Genomic DNA, 15,020 nt, shown 5'->3' on the forward strand with positions numbered 1-15,020 from the left:
AAATGGGGGCACGAAAGCTAAACAGAAAGGGCAAGTACCGACACGCCATGCAGGAATGTGTGCGTGCGCGATTAGAGGGCACACAAATAACACACACACACACACACACACACACACGCGCACGTTATGTGACCGTTGTAGGCCACCGAGCTCACACGTGCTAATCAGGTAGCAATTAGCACAAATCATAAAAACTTGTGCATCATGTCACCTTTCGTCGTCATGGCGACTCACACGCAAACATGCAGGCTCGCACATTCCGGACTTAATCGTGAGGCATGTTGGGACAAACATTTCAACGTTCCCACTTGACTCCGACACACACACACACACACACACACTTGCATACAAAAGCAAACTAGAGACACACGCAACACACGAACACTCACACACTCGCTTGTGCCCACGCTGAGGAATGCGTGCAGGTGTTGCTGCACGCTGCCATTGGCTGCTTCAAACACACACACACGCACTCTGATTGGTGGGTTAGTGTCAAAGTGGGGAACAACTTCTTTATTCTCTTTTACCCACAAGTAGACAGAACTAAAAACGCAGACATTTTGCGTGTTCAAAGCCATAAAAAAAAGAAAAATAAACTGATGGAAGCTAGCCACACTTAGCATGACGCTACACGAGAGGCGGCACGGATGTTGATTGACAGGTCACATGACAAAATGACATCGTACTGACGAGCTAGCGTGTGACCTGCGGTGACCAATAACTCCACTTTTCACACAATAAATACTTCAGTGCCCACACAAAAAGACGCACACACTAACCTGAAGTCATTTAAAACGTCGATATGTACAAAAGCTAAAGGAATCAAACCTAAACATCACGGTGGCTGCGCGGTGACCGCTTACGTTGAAAAAAGACGGTGAACGTTTCGAGAAAAAAAAAAACACGGTCAGGTTGGGTGACAAAATGGCGCCCGCACGTGTCACTGTACGCACTTTGCTTTTGACCACTTTGATTAGTTTGACTGAGTGCTGCCCCTCAAGGAGAACAGCGGAATTACATGGAAGGATCTCAGCTTGTTGCACGAATTCTAAGGAACATTTTGAACTTTTTGTTAGTCAGATGTCGCAATTCAAGTCGGATGTGGAGGCAAAAAAAAAAAAAAAAAAGTCAACAGACGGAATGTCGACAAACTTCAAACTCCACCCACGACACACAGCGTGTGTGTGTGCGTGTGTGTGTGTGTGTGTGTGTGTGTCAGGTTTCCAGCAGTCAGCAAAGCTGTTGGTATGCGGCTCAGCGAAGAGCTCGTGGCAGCGGGAAGCGGCGGGCGGGCGGGCGGGCGGGCGGGCGGGGCGGAGACAAGGCGGTCAGGTGGGGGAGGCGGTCATGTTGAAGGCGACAAACAAAAGACAACGGACAGCGAAGGAGATCGCCGCAACGGACCAGACAAACAGAAGTCCGCGTCGTGGCCAGCGTGGCAGATCCGAAATGCAGCCTCCCGCGTGGAGACGCCGCAAGTTTGACGGTTGGACTGGAAGCTCCTACAAAAACACACGCAACTAAATTGAGGTCTCGAAAAAGGTTTCCAATTGCCGATAGGTGCCACCAGTTGGCGGCAAAGCACGACTGAATGAATGAGCAAACATTTCCCACAATTCAAAGCGGCTCGCGGTTGTCATGTGACACACACATTAACGGGCTGATATGCATCTATTTGAATGGTAACCACGGCAATCAAACTGACTTTGCTCATCAAACAAATGCGTGCGTACGCGCACACAAAACGTACGTGTGTGTGAAAGACTTACCGGCCGCGTGCACGAAGTTCACTAGTACGGTGACTCCACCCTAAACACACACACGTACGCCAAGACATCCACAAACACACACAATAAAGATGAGGGACAAATAAAAAGCTATGGTCAAACGTGCGTGTGTGCGCGCGCATGGCACCGACAAGGCGTGGACGCACGCTTCCTGTCAGGAACGCGGCGGGGCGGTCGGGCAGCTTTTGGAGATTGCCTTGGGGGAGGTTCCAGTTGGGCACAAGCAGCACCAAAGAAATGAGACCATTGCGTGTACGTGTTGCGTTTGTGCGCATGTGTGAGTGGCTCGTGTGTGCATGCACGTGTGAAGCGTGCGTACTTACGGAACTTTCTGTCTGCAGTACACGACGACGCCGATGGCCACGCCCAAGGCGGCCAGGATGCCGATGATGATTCCCGCGATGGCGCCGTCCGACAGGCCTTCATCCAGCGCGCCCTCCTCTGAGCAACAACGGCAAGTGAGCGGATAAGTGAGCGGGCACGTGCACGGAGAGCAGGGGCAGGAAGCGGGCGCAAAAGCTTCGGCGGCGGCCGCGCGGTGGGTGCCTAAAGCGCCCGCCGCGCCGCCCCTTCGGCAAACACAGGAAGAAGCAAGGACAGGGACACAAAACGACCCGCGGCGGGCGGAAAAGGACCCGTGGCGGTGGGCACCGAATGACGCATGCCTTCCCGGGATGCGCCCATCAGTGCAGGTCTTTGAGCGAAGGCAGGAAGTGAGCGCTAAAGGACCCGCAGCTCCCGGGCGGTTTCAGGCACGAGCCCGCCAGGAAGTGGGCGCGGCGGCGGGCGGGCACACCCGGCGGTGCCTTCGGCAGGGACAGGAAACGAGCGCCGAGGGACCGGCGGCGGCGTCTCACCTTTGACGGACAGGTTGTGCGTGGACGAGACGTTCTTGCCGGTGACGACGTTGCGCGCCTGGCACGTGTACGCGCCCGTGTTCTTGTACACGGCCTCGGCGATGGCGTACGTGGGCGTCTTGACGTCGGTCAGCGTCCCGTTGAACTTCCAAGTGAAGTTGGCGGGCGGGACGGACGCGGCCGTGCAGCGGAGGGTGACGGCGTCGCGCAGCTCCACCGCGCTCTCGCCGTTCACCGTGGCCGCCTCGGGACCGTCTGCGCACAGGAAGTCCCGCCGGCGGAATGACAGACCGCAAAAGATCGCAAAACCTTTGGGGTCCGCGCGGGCGGACTTTTTCCGAGGACGCCTCGGAATCCCCATTCAACGCAACCACCTCGTGCCCCGAACGCCCTCGGAGCTGATTTGGAGGAAGAAAGTCGGAAAGTCCAAACGACAGTCGTACTTTTTCAAGAAAAAAATAAGTTGCAATATGAGAATAACAATTTCCAATTTGGAATGGCAAAAATATTGCAATGTTAGGAGAGTAAAGAAATAAAAGACATTTTTGTTAGCATAAGAAGTCTTTTCTTAACGGGGAAAACGTTCATATTTAGCTCATATTTAAAATGGGACTTAATATCCCAATATTACAATCCTTCTTTGATTTTGAAAAGATTCAGATTATTTCTCGTGGAAAAAAATCCAACTTTTCTTCTTGAAAAGAAAAAATGTTTTGTCCGTCAAACTGATGAACGTTATCGTAACGTTCATCGACTTTTTTGGTTGACAAAATTCAGCTTCATTTCTGACGAGATTTTCGCTCCGATTTGGGGGCACTTGGAGGCCAAGGCGGACGTTGCTTCAACGGGATCACGAGGGCGGCGCGGCGGGCGCACTCACAGTTGACGACCAGCTCGTACGCCGCTTTCTGCTCGCTGACGGCGTTGGCGAGGCGGCACTCGTAGCGCCCGTTGTCGTCCTCGCGCAGCGGCGCCAAGCTGATCCAGGAGCCGTCGGGCGCCGCGGTCACGCGCCCGCCGTCGATCGCCGGGGGCCGGCCGTCCTTCAGCCACGTCCTTTCGTCGACGGCGCCCGCCGCCGCCCGGCAGCTTAGGTTGGCCGAGTCCTCGCCGGCCAGGAGGACGGCGCCGACGGCCGGGCCGCTCAATTGCACGCCCGACAGCGCTTCTGGAGACACGAGGGGGAGGGGCCGACCGCTACGCTTCAGCACTCGTGCTACTGCTTTGGTTCCAATTAGCAATATTTCATTAGCGACACATGACGGCGATGCTACTTTCCCCGTTAGTAAGAGCACTTCTGGAATACAAATAGCCAATCGGAAGACTCGTACACTATTTCAATTAGAAGTGCAACAAACGATTTCTCGACAGCTCATAGTGTATCAAATGAATCAAGATACGATTGTTTTCGGTCATCGTTTTTCGGTCCCGATCTTTGGCATTTCGGCCTCTCAATTATTCTCTGAATTCTGCAGTCCTCCGTGGAAGCTTTTGGTTTTTCAAAGGAAGACCCAAAAAAAAAACGTCTGCCGTGACTTTGAAAAGCAACCGGCAACCTTTTTGCCGATTTTCTGGAAGTGAATCAGAATCGATTTTTCTTTGGCCATTTTCCGCACTGTCAATTTCAAATCGAGTCCTGTTTTGCAATAGAGGGACGGAAATCGAAAAATGTTTTTGTATCCGTTTGGGGACCGGGAAAAAAATATTATTATTGACCGATCAATCCGTGATTAAAATAATTATTAGTTGCGTCCCTAATTTCAAAATTTCAATCATACGTAATGCACTCATTTCCTCGTATTGTCGTAGCGAAATAGCATCGCAGTGGTCGAGTCGTGCAGTCGTGAACTAGTGACGCGCGGTACTTTTGTGCGCGAGCATGAAGTCACACAAGCTGCGGACAAAGAAACCAGTCAAACTCTTCAGGGCAGAATTCAAGTGTGCAGCGCGCACACACCCACAAAATACACAGCCGCACGTACGGCGACACTGGCTGAGCAGGTTTCCAGAAGCAGTAAAGAAATGTAGGACGGGGGGAGGGGCCGCAGCACGCCTACCCAGTGGGTGTCTCTTTTGCGTATTTCGAATGTGTGTTTGCGTGCGTGCGCGCGCGCGCGGCGACTCACCCACGACCGCGAAGGAGACGGCGGGCGAGGCGACGACTCGCTCGGTCTCGGCGTTGGCGGCTCTGCACGTGTACCGGCTCATCTCTCGCCACAGGGGGCGCCGCCGCACGGCCTCGAGCGGCAGCACGGGCCCGGCGGAGTCCATCAGGGTCTCGTTCTGGTACCACGTGAAGGCGGCCGCCGGGCTGGAGCGCGTCGCGCACGTCAGGTTGAAGTCGGAGTCGGCCCGGACGAACCGGGACGGGTCGGAGGCCGTGACGGTGACCTCGTCCGGACCGTCTGGACGCAACGGGGGTCGGGTGAGGCGCGTCGACGAGGTACAACGAAGCTTCGTTGCTTCGAAACGTGCACGCGCCCGCGCCCCGGCCGATTGGGGGTGTGGCTAGAACGGCGCGACGTCAACCCTCGCGCGACCGCCAAATGTACACGCGCGCACGCGAGGCGGGAATCTACCGTCGGGCGGCGGCACTCACAGTGGACGGGCAGGGTGAAGGGGGCGCTCTTCTCCGTCTCCAGCTGGTTGGCGGCGCTGCAGAAAATCGGTCGCGCCAGGTCGGTGCGCAGGACGCCCGCGATGGTCAGTCGACTGCTCGCCTCGCTCTGTTGGGAAAAGACGGGCGGGGTTCAGAGGTCGCGCGCGCGCGGACGGGGGTGGCCGGGCGGCGACCTTTGACCTCCTCGACGGACAGCCGCTCGCTGTCGGAGGCGACGACGGGCCGGGTCTCGTTGAGCCAGGTGAACCGGAGGAAGGAGCCGTTGGCGGCGCAGGTCAGGACCAGCGTGCTGTTGTGCTCCACCGCCTCGGCCGCGTCAGCGCTCACCAGCACGCCCGACACCGGCTCTGAGGAGCGACGCACGCCGTCAGCGGCGGCCCGGCTACCCGCGTTTCGTTTCGCTTCCCTCCGTCCCTCCCTCAATTGTTATTCCGATGTTTCAATCTCCCCCCTTTTCCGCCATCTCACCCTCGGAAGTATTCCACCCGGCATCGTGTCGACGAATCGCACATTTTTCATTTTGGACTTTTCCACCTCCATTTCAACTTCCCCCCCCCCCCAAAAAAACGATGTAATTTGCCAGGACAAGAAGGGATTTTCTTTTTTAACGATGTCACTTTAGCACTTTCTAATCGGGCGCCGCCGTTGTCGTCAATTCGCCGGACTGCGTTTTGTTCTCGTGTATTTCGCTGCTTGCCATTCCCCAAATTCTGGAAAGAAACATTTGTACAAATGCATGTTCTCCATATCTTGACCGATTTCACCCACTTCAAACCGCGCAGCTCGTTCAATTTCATTCCGCTTTGCCCCGCTCGATTTCCGTCAGCCTTTCGGCACTCGCACGCAATTTGCCTCCAATTTGCGACGTCTCGTTCGGAAAGCGTTTACGTACTTTTGGCCGCCTTTCGTTCCAAAATACCAAAACCGAAAAAACGTACGCGCGGGCAACCGGGAGCCACCTCACGCTTCGGCGATCCTTCCGCCAAGGAAAGTAGTCCCCGGCCTAAAGTGCGACGGGGGCGCGGCAGGGCCGAAAGTCAGCCCGGAGCGGGAAACGACGTCGTCCGCGTTCGGAAGCGCGAACGCAGGGCGAAGGTCGGGCAAACGTTGGGACTCGTTCTCCGAACGTGAGCGGACCGCAAACCGCAGCGATCCCTCCGCCCGGGGAAATAGTCCCCGTCGTCGAGGGGGAATCCGATGGAATCGCACCCTAACTTCGAACGTGGCAAAAGTTTCCGCATTTGAATCGGGTGCGACTTTTCAGATTGTTTGGGTTTCTTTCCAGTGCAGTTTGCCTCCGATGAAAACCACGGTTCCACATCTCCGGTCGCGGCTGCGTTCGACTGTTCTCACTGAATTTGAAAGCCGAAGGCAAGGAATGCGTTGGACGCTTCTTGGTCACTTTGCGAGGGGCCAAACGTTTGCGGTTTCTGGACACGATTCTTTTCCGGGACAATGACAACCGACGAAGGATTTGTTTCCTATTTTCGAGCTTTTTGGGGCGACCAAATGTGCAATTTCCGCCACTCTTAACAGGGAGCGCAAGCAAGAGTTTCGCATTTGTCCACGCTTCGAATAATCGGTTGTCGCTCGACCCCGCTGTGACGCGACGACGGCGACGCGCGCGACCCACTCACCCAGCACGCGCAGCTGTATCTCGGCGATCTCGGTCTCGCCGTCCGCGCTCACGACGCTGACGCTGAAGTCTCCGCTGTCGTCCGTCGTGAGCGCGCTCAGCCGCAGCGCGCCGCTGGTGGCGTCCACGGACGCGCGCCCCGCGTAGGGCTCGTTCACCCTGATTCCGGCGCGGCCCGCGGTGGCCACGTGAGTCTGCTCGCGGCCGTCGTTGAAGTTCCAGATGATGAAGGAGTACTCGGGATTCTGCAAGAGGGTGGCCAGGGTCACGTTCTTGCCCACCGCGGCGTCCACGGGGCCCGGCGGCAGGATGTCCCGCGCCGCGCCCCGCCACCCTGCGTGCGGGGAACGGGACGGGTCAGTCGGCGCGCGTCACCGTAAGCGGACGAGCGTGCGCTTACCCGACAAGCCGAGCAGAAGCGCGACGATCGCCGCCGTCGCCGTCGCCGTCGCCATCGCTGGAGCTGAGAGCAAAATGCGGGCTGGCGAGCCGCTCCTCCGCGCGGACACACCCGAGCAGGTGAGTCGGCGCATGCGCACTGCGAGGCGCGGGGAGGAGCCACCGCGCAGTGACTCGTTCGCAGATTCCAGTTCGATGGGCGAAAAAAAAGCACACGCACGCGAACGCGTTCGAACTCGCTCGTCGTGTTCTGCTCTTACTTGCGCAACGCGCCGCCATCTTTGGCTCTTGAGACGCGCGGCTCGTCAACGTGCCGACTTGCCGAGTCCGACTCCTGCCTGCAGGCGCACTATAAAGTCGTCGCAAACATCTTGGGATCGGGTATGCGTGTGTATAATGCTGTCGGAGGAGTCGCATTGACCTGGCGGTCCCGGTTCAAGATGGCGGCTCGAAGGCGCGGCGCGGCGCGGCGCGAAGAAAACCGGAAGCGCAAAGGGATGCCCGCACGGCACGTCGGGCTGCACACGGTGGCGGAAAACGCCGTCCAATGAGGACCCCCGAACTGAGGGCCTTGGTTTTTTCCCCCAAATATTGCGCAAAACAAAAAGGTCAAAGTCCTGAAAATCCATTGGGAAACGAGCAACGCTCGCTTAGCGCACGCTCGCGCCGTTCACTGTATATATTTTCCTCACTAAACGCATCTGGGCACATACCCGTTTCCAAGGGTCCCCGGGGGACCGGTACGGGATCGGGAGGCCGCGGGTGTCGGATCGGGTTTCGCCGCGTCTGTGCTGTTTCCCGCTCCCGTGCGCCCTGCATTTGAAATGCGTCGCACGCGCTCCCCGTGTTTTAATGCACCACATACACCTATCTCCGGGGGAGCGGCGGGTCGTGAGCGTCCCCGCGGCCCCCGTCGGGGCGCCTCGGCGATGGATCGGGCGGGGTCCTCGGCCGCGGCAATCGCAGGACCCTTCTGTCGGTCTTTGGCCATGTAAAACGGTATCAATTCACTTGCATGTGTCCGCAGACACACACCCCTAGGACTCTTTCACTGGGTGTGGGGTCACGCACCTCCTGTGACAAATAACTCATGAATATGCAAATCGCTTGTGTATCCCCTCACTTATACTCTCATCCTGTAGACTTTTATAATTTACATAATTAATGCCACCACATTTCAGTTGTACAGTCGGGTTCACGACCTTTGTCCCGCATGCTTCCCTCGCAGGGTGTAGCACTGCAGGCCCACGCAACACTCACATTGAATGTGTCATTGTTGTAGATAATGTAATGATTAACTTCTCTCATCCTGTTTACAATGAGTGCTTTGTCTTTCGTCTTTGTTTCTCTCTCCCTTCTAGAAACTTTGTTCTGTTCGACTGATCAAGTCTGATTCTCAATAAACCTCAGTTATAATACCACAGCGGAAGCTTCAAAACTCCACTGTGACACAGTAAAACTGTTCCGACATGAAAGGGATACAGATTTTCCATTCTGCTTGACCTAACAGCCGAGCAGGACAAAACAAAAACAAACAAACAAACAAAAAAAGAGAAATGGGCAAGTTACGCTTTACCTTCATTGAGCTTCGATGACGACGTTGCCCTCCTCAACATGGCCGCCCCGTAGGCACGTTAAGTTGGCCTGGCTGCTACAGGGCGGTGGCGAATCTAGTATTCGCATGTATTGATTTATCGCTCTCTCTCTCGCTCTCTCTGTCTCTCTCTCTCTCTCTCTCTCTGTCTCTCTCGATAGATAGATAGATAGATCGATGACAATTTGCCAATAAAGATTAAAAAAAATCCGCCAACCTGACACGGTCTCCTTGCGATGACGTCACCGGTTGCATGGCTCAGCACTTTCGTGGCGAGTGTGGCGTCGTTTTGTTTCTTTGGCAGATGAAGCTTATTCGGCGTAACGTCGACGCGTGTGGCGAGCTCGCAACATGAACAAAGTGGCTTCTTTTCAAATTCTGCTTGTTTGCTCTCACGTCGCTTCTGCCGGTAAGTTTAGTTTTGTTGGATCCCCGCTAGCTTTTGCAACTCACAAGAGAAAAGCGAACCTTCTGGGGTTCGTTAGTCAAGTCCCAAACCAAACAAGCGAAAGGAGAAGAGAAAGCAAAAGGTGTGTTCGTATTTTGTAACTCGGACTACTTGAAGCCAAAGATATCCACGAAACCTTTTCAATTGCGCAAGTGGTCCGCCACAAGACGAAGAATGTTCCAGAAAGACTTGGCACACAACCCAACATCCAGCCAGCCATTGCGCGCACACACACACACACACACTGGATTACGTTTACATTTGTTATTTATTTATTTTTTGACAGTTGTGCAAAAAGATGCAGAGTCCTCCAGCAGTTCGAACGACTCGTATAGCAATAGTCCCAGACTTCAAGGGGTGTATGCAGTTTATAGTGACGAATAGCGCGATAATCTGGGACAATGTCGATTGCGCAAATGGTGCAGGTGCCACTCTGGCATGAGTGGCCGGTATCGGTCAACAACAGATATGCAAATAGCGCAGCGTGGCGAGACGACGACAGGGAGCGCACGAGTAATATATCATTGGCCCGACAAAAAACCAATTGGCAGCGTGTGTCGATGGAATTGTCGGTTCGCTGTTGAAGAAGTCGATGGCAGGAGGGAAGAAACTGTTGGAATGTCTGTACTGGTGTGTACACGCTCTGTACTGGTGGTAGTGTGACCGGTCCGCCATTAGCCGTTGCAATAAATGCATCCGAAACACGGATGGACTCGGCAAAGCTTTTCACGCTTGAAAAGAGGCGGGCCACTTTGTTTCTCGTTAAATCCGAGTTTCTGACGTTCTTCCGCCTTCTCGTGTGTGTGATTGAAAAGCTTGCTAAACACAGAAACAGACAACATAGAATAACAATGTTAATTCCTTGCAACTCCTTCATTCCGGAGTACTCGGGTCGCTATGTGAATCAACAACAAGTCGATGTTGAGAAGGTAACTCGAATCGTCGTCATTTGCATAGTACAATCAATACGAACGTGACATTTTCATCACCGAATAATCGGACCTTTTGTTCATCAAATACAGCAAACATGGCAATCGAATGACCCAAACTGCTTGACGTTTTGAATTTGAATAATAACAGGCGCGCATCTGCGACGACAAAGTCGAGCCGAGAACCGTCACACGGACGTGTTTGTGAATCTGAGAGTGTAACGGGACCTGTTCAAAATAACACCAAGTCGGTACCGAGGAAGTCCGAAGATGACCGAACGCGAGGCAAACGCTAACGTTGGCGTTTTGCGCGCGCAGCTCTGCACTCTCTGTGGCACGTGTACACGGTGAGCAGCGGCATCCCGCGCCTCCCGCCCGTGACGGCGGCGGTGCTGGTGGACGGCGTGACGACGGAACATTACGACAGCCGCGCCGGCACGGCGGTGGCCAAGCAGGCCTGGATGGACGCCGTCCTCCGCCGTCACCCCGACTACTGGAAGGAGCAGACGGCGTTCTGGCAAGGACAGGAACACTTTGGCAACATCAACATGGCAATACTCCTGGATAGATTCAACCAGTCGGACGGTACGCCTTGTAGCCACGCCGCCTCTTTGCGAACCAATTAAGATAACCGGAGCTAACGGCAGCGCGCGCTGTCAGGCGTCCACGTGTTCCAGGTGCTGCACGGCTGCGAGTGCGACGGCGACGAGTGCGGCGACGTGTCGGGCTTCAACCGCCACAGCTACGACGGCGACACCACGCTGGTCCTGGACGTGGAGCGCCGCGCGTGGATGGCGCTCAAACCTCAGCTGGAGCCCACCGGCCGCAAGTGGAACCTAAACGAGGGCTGGCTGGAGTTCATGGAGCACCGGCTGCTCCGGGAATGTCCGCGCCGCCTCCGCGAGACGCTGCAATACGGGAAGGACGTCCTGCGCCGGATACGTGAGTCGCTCCGCGCCGAACGTCGATCGAGTCGATCCCAAGTGGAGCGCTGCCCGCACTTTGCCGTGCACGTTTTCCACAGCTTGCGGCTTAGCTCTGAAATGGAAAATGTTCTTTTATCAAAATATTCCAAATAAAAAGCCACCATCTCAACAATATGGAAACAACAAACGTATTTGGATAATATTCATTCTTGTTTATTTATTTTTTTTAATAGAAAAAGGGTTTTTTATATTCAATCGATTAACAGGACTCTTTTAAGATGTGAATGCTTGGCAGGCCCAAGTACAGAATTGAGCGGGCCGAAGTTTTTTTCATTTTCTTTGCAAATGATATTATTAAGAACTAAGAAAAGGGGTGCGTGCGTATCTGTATACGGCGCTCCCCGGAAGTATTCCGAGCCTCTCCGCTTTTCCGCATTGTGTAACGTTATCGCCTCATTCGAAAATCGACGAATTGTTTCTCTCCGAAGTCCAGAAAGAACATCCCATAATGACAACACGGATTTTCGAGATACAGAAGGAAGAAATCACGGCGCTTCCATTTTGCACATTTATCCCAAACTGACATGATTCATTTCACGCTCCAAATGATTCACACGGCAGCATGAAAAGGTTTCTCTTGAAAGTACTCGTTCAAACTAAGAAGTCACGCGTACGCAGTGCAGCGGAGCGGAACGTCTTCCCGTTTGCGCCTGGTCGTCTTCTGTCGTCGCAAACGGCTCGCGTCTCGCCCCGCCAGAACGCCCCCTGGTATCTCTGCTGCAGACGGAGCCGTCGGCGCCCGTCACGTGCCATGCCTCGGGTTTCCGCCCCGACAAGGCGGACGTGTTCTGGACGCGCGACGACGAGCAGCTCCACGACGACCGCGTGGAGCACGGTCAGATGCTCCGCAACCACGACGGGACCTTCCAGCTCGCCGTCCGCCTGCGCGTCGCCGGCGTGCCGCCCGCCGACTGGCGCCGCTACGCCTGCGTCTTCCGGCTCGATGGACTTCCCGAGACGATCGTCACCGCGCTGGACGCCGCCGTGATCAAAACGAACTACGGTAAGGGGGCGCGCGCGGGACGGGCGGCGCGGTGGAGGCGGTCGCCCCTCTGGCGTGCGGGCGAGGAGACCCGAGCCGCGGTCGCCCTTCATCGAAGGCTTAAACGCACGCACGAAAGGATAACGGTGAACTAATGGCGTAGTAAATGGCCAACCGGATCTGCGTTCGGCGGTCCTGATGTGGCTCACTAGGCCGCACCCCTTAAAGGCACACACGTGCTCTACAGTGTGCGAGTGTGTGACGTTCGGCTTAATTGCCCTTTATAAAATGTTTATTTTTATATATTGTTGTTATGGTTTAGAAGCGCAACAAGCAAGTAATTGACATCAAAATAATGGACCATTGATTTGATAGTTGATGAATCGTTTCACTTCCGATTGTACAAATCCTCCAAATTTCAGCCTCTGAACAGGAAATCTCCGATTTCTGCCGTCCTCCGTGTTTCTCGAGCCGTTATCAAAGTCAGACATTTGCAAACATCTGCTTTGACTTTGGAAAACAATCACCAACTTTTGCCGATTTTCTGACCGATGTGACGCACCGAACCAGAAAGTGAATCCATCATCGATCTCTGTTAGTGCGTTTTCTGCGCTGTCAATTTGAAATAATTTCCAGTTTTTCAATAAAGGGATGGAAGTTAAAGTTTTTTTTTTAAAATCCTATTCGTCCAGCAACGTATTGGCAGATTAGTCGCTGATTGAAATAATGGTTATTCTGATATGTTACAGTACAGTGCTATTTTCCTTGCTTCCCAAAAATGGGGTGGGGTGTTTTTGGGGGGCCTGGAACGTTTCAATAATTTGATACACGAGTACATTTCATTAAAAGCTTGGTCACTGAACAGATGCCTCCTAAATCGAGTTTGAGCTGCACCTCACAATTATTTTCGTAATTGATTAGTCTGTCGTAATGAGGAGAATTTGACATTAAAAAAGGTCTCTAAATGATGAACCGATGATCAAAATAGCAGTCGATTCAAAGTCCGATTGCGTGGGGGATGACTGAGTGAACGTCCCGTTTCAGTCAAGCCAGCGGATCACACCGGCGTCTTCGTGGCCGCCGTTGTGTTCGTCGCCGGCCTGGCGGCGTTGGCGGGCGCCGGCATTTCCGTCCACAGGAAGAGACGACGTGAGCGTCGCGGTGACGCGCCGACGCGTGAGACGCTAACACCGTCCCCTGCGTATACAGACGCCGGCGAAGACGTCCTTGGCGGTGAGAGGGATTGATCGATCGATCGTCAATAAAATGAGCTGTCGATCGACGGCACGGGTGTGCTGTTTTTTTGCAGGTGGTGACCAGCAGGGGGAGACATTGCGAAGTTCACTAAGAAAACAAACCGTAGTCACTTGTCCCCAGGTTTGTCCTCCCCACTGATACCTGAGAATTTCGATGGTTTTAACATTTCAAATGCATCTTTGTTGATTTGTCTATGCCGGTGATATGTAGTGACAGGAAGAACAGTTCCAAGCTCGTCCACTCGGTGGCAGAAGCTACAATGAACTTGTGTGTTTTCAACTTCCAGTTGCACAGCGAGGGAAATTTGGGAGTAGATGGAGACAGGATGCTCATGATTTCAGTCTGCAGGAGTGTAAATTAATAAATTACGCATTGAAAAGAATTACAAACGCTGTTAATCCATGACACATCCCCAAAAACAAAACAAAAACATTTGAAATGCTTTTTAATGAGGACAAATAGCACTCATCGCTGAATTAACTATTGAAAGTGTGTACAATGTTAGTAGCCTAAAGCTTTTCTTAATCCAGTCCAGTACATTTGTAACAGACAGTTGAGTTATATTTAACTTTTCAGTGCAATACATTTGCATTTAATCTTTTAATACTGTTTATTTCAGTAAAATGAAATGGTCTGTATTCATGTTTAAACTGCATAATGTTAGTGGTTTACAGTAATATAAACTGTACTTTTTAGGGAATAAAACCTCAGCCTCCGTTTTGATGAACGCTGCGCACTACTGCATTGTAATGTTGGTCATTACGGCGCTACTTGGCGCGCTCGGTGTTTTTTGAGGCGCTGCTATAATATTATAATTTATAAAAACAAAACAAAAAGTTTTTGTCCGTTTCTGCTTCAATTCAACGTGCATTGTGCTGCTCATTATGGTGTGTGCACCCTGGCCAGCTGGGGGCAGTATAATACCGACATACAGCCATACATGGATCACAACTGCTCAGTAAGTTGCAGTAATAATTGTCCTTCTTCGCTGAAGATAAAGAATGGAATTATTTTGAGAGTATTGTGATCTTGTCAGTCTACATGTGTTGCTGCAAAGTCTGTCTTCAAATAGCGGTTGCTTTAAAGTGGGCGTCGGAAACTAAATTTGGCCCTTTCGTCGCGGGACCCCCCCCCACCAAAAAAAACCCCTGCTTTTCCCATTAAAACATCTTTTTGTCTCATGTATACTATTATATCGTGTACAAAAAGTTAATGACAACATGAATTTCAAATCAATAATTGCCATTGTAAATAATAAACACTTACCTGAGCCTAAACAATGCTTTTTTTGTAATTAAAGTGACGTTTGGGCCTATCTTTATGATTTGGCCGTCCACCAGCAAATCTGCCTATTTTCGCGTGGCATCTCGATGATGACGTTTTATGTTTGGATAACGTGCGTCATTAGCTCAAGATCGGTCGGGCAATCAGTGTATTTCTTGTCACGCCGTCACATCACGTGGGTTACGTGGCCAATCAGGTGCTTCAATAGTGGAACAAGGAAGTGAAGTGAGCGCTGGAGCAG

The 15,020-nt window shown here is 53.0% G+C and overlaps 2 protein-coding genes across 5 annotated transcripts; one reads left to right on the forward strand and one right to left on the reverse strand.

Moving 5' to 3' along the window:
- Positions 1-486: 486 nt before the first annotated feature.
- Positions 487-9,099, reverse strand: si:ch211-264f5.6 (carcinoembryonic antigen-related cell adhesion molecule 5). Of its 3 annotated transcripts, none has more exons than XM_061664200.1 (10): positions 8,876-9,099; positions 6,902-7,145; positions 5,445-5,611; positions 5,244-5,370; positions 4,771-5,049; positions 3,525-3,812; positions 2,645-2,899; positions 2,111-2,228; positions 1,770-1,809; positions 487-1,502 (listed from the first exon to the last, which is right to left on the reverse strand). In XM_061664200.1, the coding sequence occupies exons 1-9, from the start codon at positions 8,879-8,881 to the stop codon at positions 1,791-1,793; spliced, it is 1,503 nt and encodes a 500-aa protein (XP_061520184.1). In that variant the 5' UTR covers positions 8,882-9,099; the 3' UTR covers positions 487-1,502; positions 1,770-1,790. The 3 variants fall into 3 exon arrangements, with proteins under 3 accessions (XP_061520184.1, XP_061520183.1, XP_061520185.1); XM_061664199.1 differs by lacking the exon at positions 8,876-9,099 and adding an exon at positions 7,301-7,385 and having other exon boundaries at positions 6,902-7,234; XM_061664201.1 differs by lacking the exons at positions 3,525-3,812; positions 8,876-9,099 and adding an exon at positions 7,301-7,385 and having other exon boundaries at positions 6,902-7,234.
- On the forward strand, positions 8,734-14,234 carry LOC133395377 (major histocompatibility complex class I-related gene protein-like). 2 transcript variants are annotated; one of them, XM_061664202.1, is made up of 6 exons: positions 9,001-9,302; positions 10,589-10,855; positions 10,931-11,212; positions 11,954-12,259; positions 13,283-13,471; positions 13,548-14,234. In XM_061664202.1, the coding sequence occupies exons 1-6, from the start codon at positions 9,245-9,247 to the stop codon at positions 13,631-13,633; spliced, it is 1,188 nt and encodes a 395-aa protein (XP_061520186.1). In that variant the 5' UTR covers positions 9,001-9,244; the 3' UTR covers positions 13,634-14,234. The 2 variants fall into 2 exon arrangements, with proteins under 2 accessions (XP_061520187.1, XP_061520186.1); XM_061664203.1 differs by lacking the exon at positions 13,548-14,234 and having other exon boundaries at positions 8,734-9,302; positions 11,980-12,259; positions 13,283-13,469.
- Positions 14,235-15,020: the final 786 nt, after the last annotated feature.

Source organism: Phycodurus eques, chromosome 20 (genome assembly GCF_024500275.1).
Source record: "Phycodurus eques isolate BA_2022a chromosome 20, UOR_Pequ_1.1, whole genome shotgun sequence".
Classification (NCBI taxonomy): domain Eukaryota; kingdom Metazoa; phylum Chordata; class Actinopteri; order Syngnathiformes; family Syngnathidae; genus Phycodurus; species Phycodurus eques.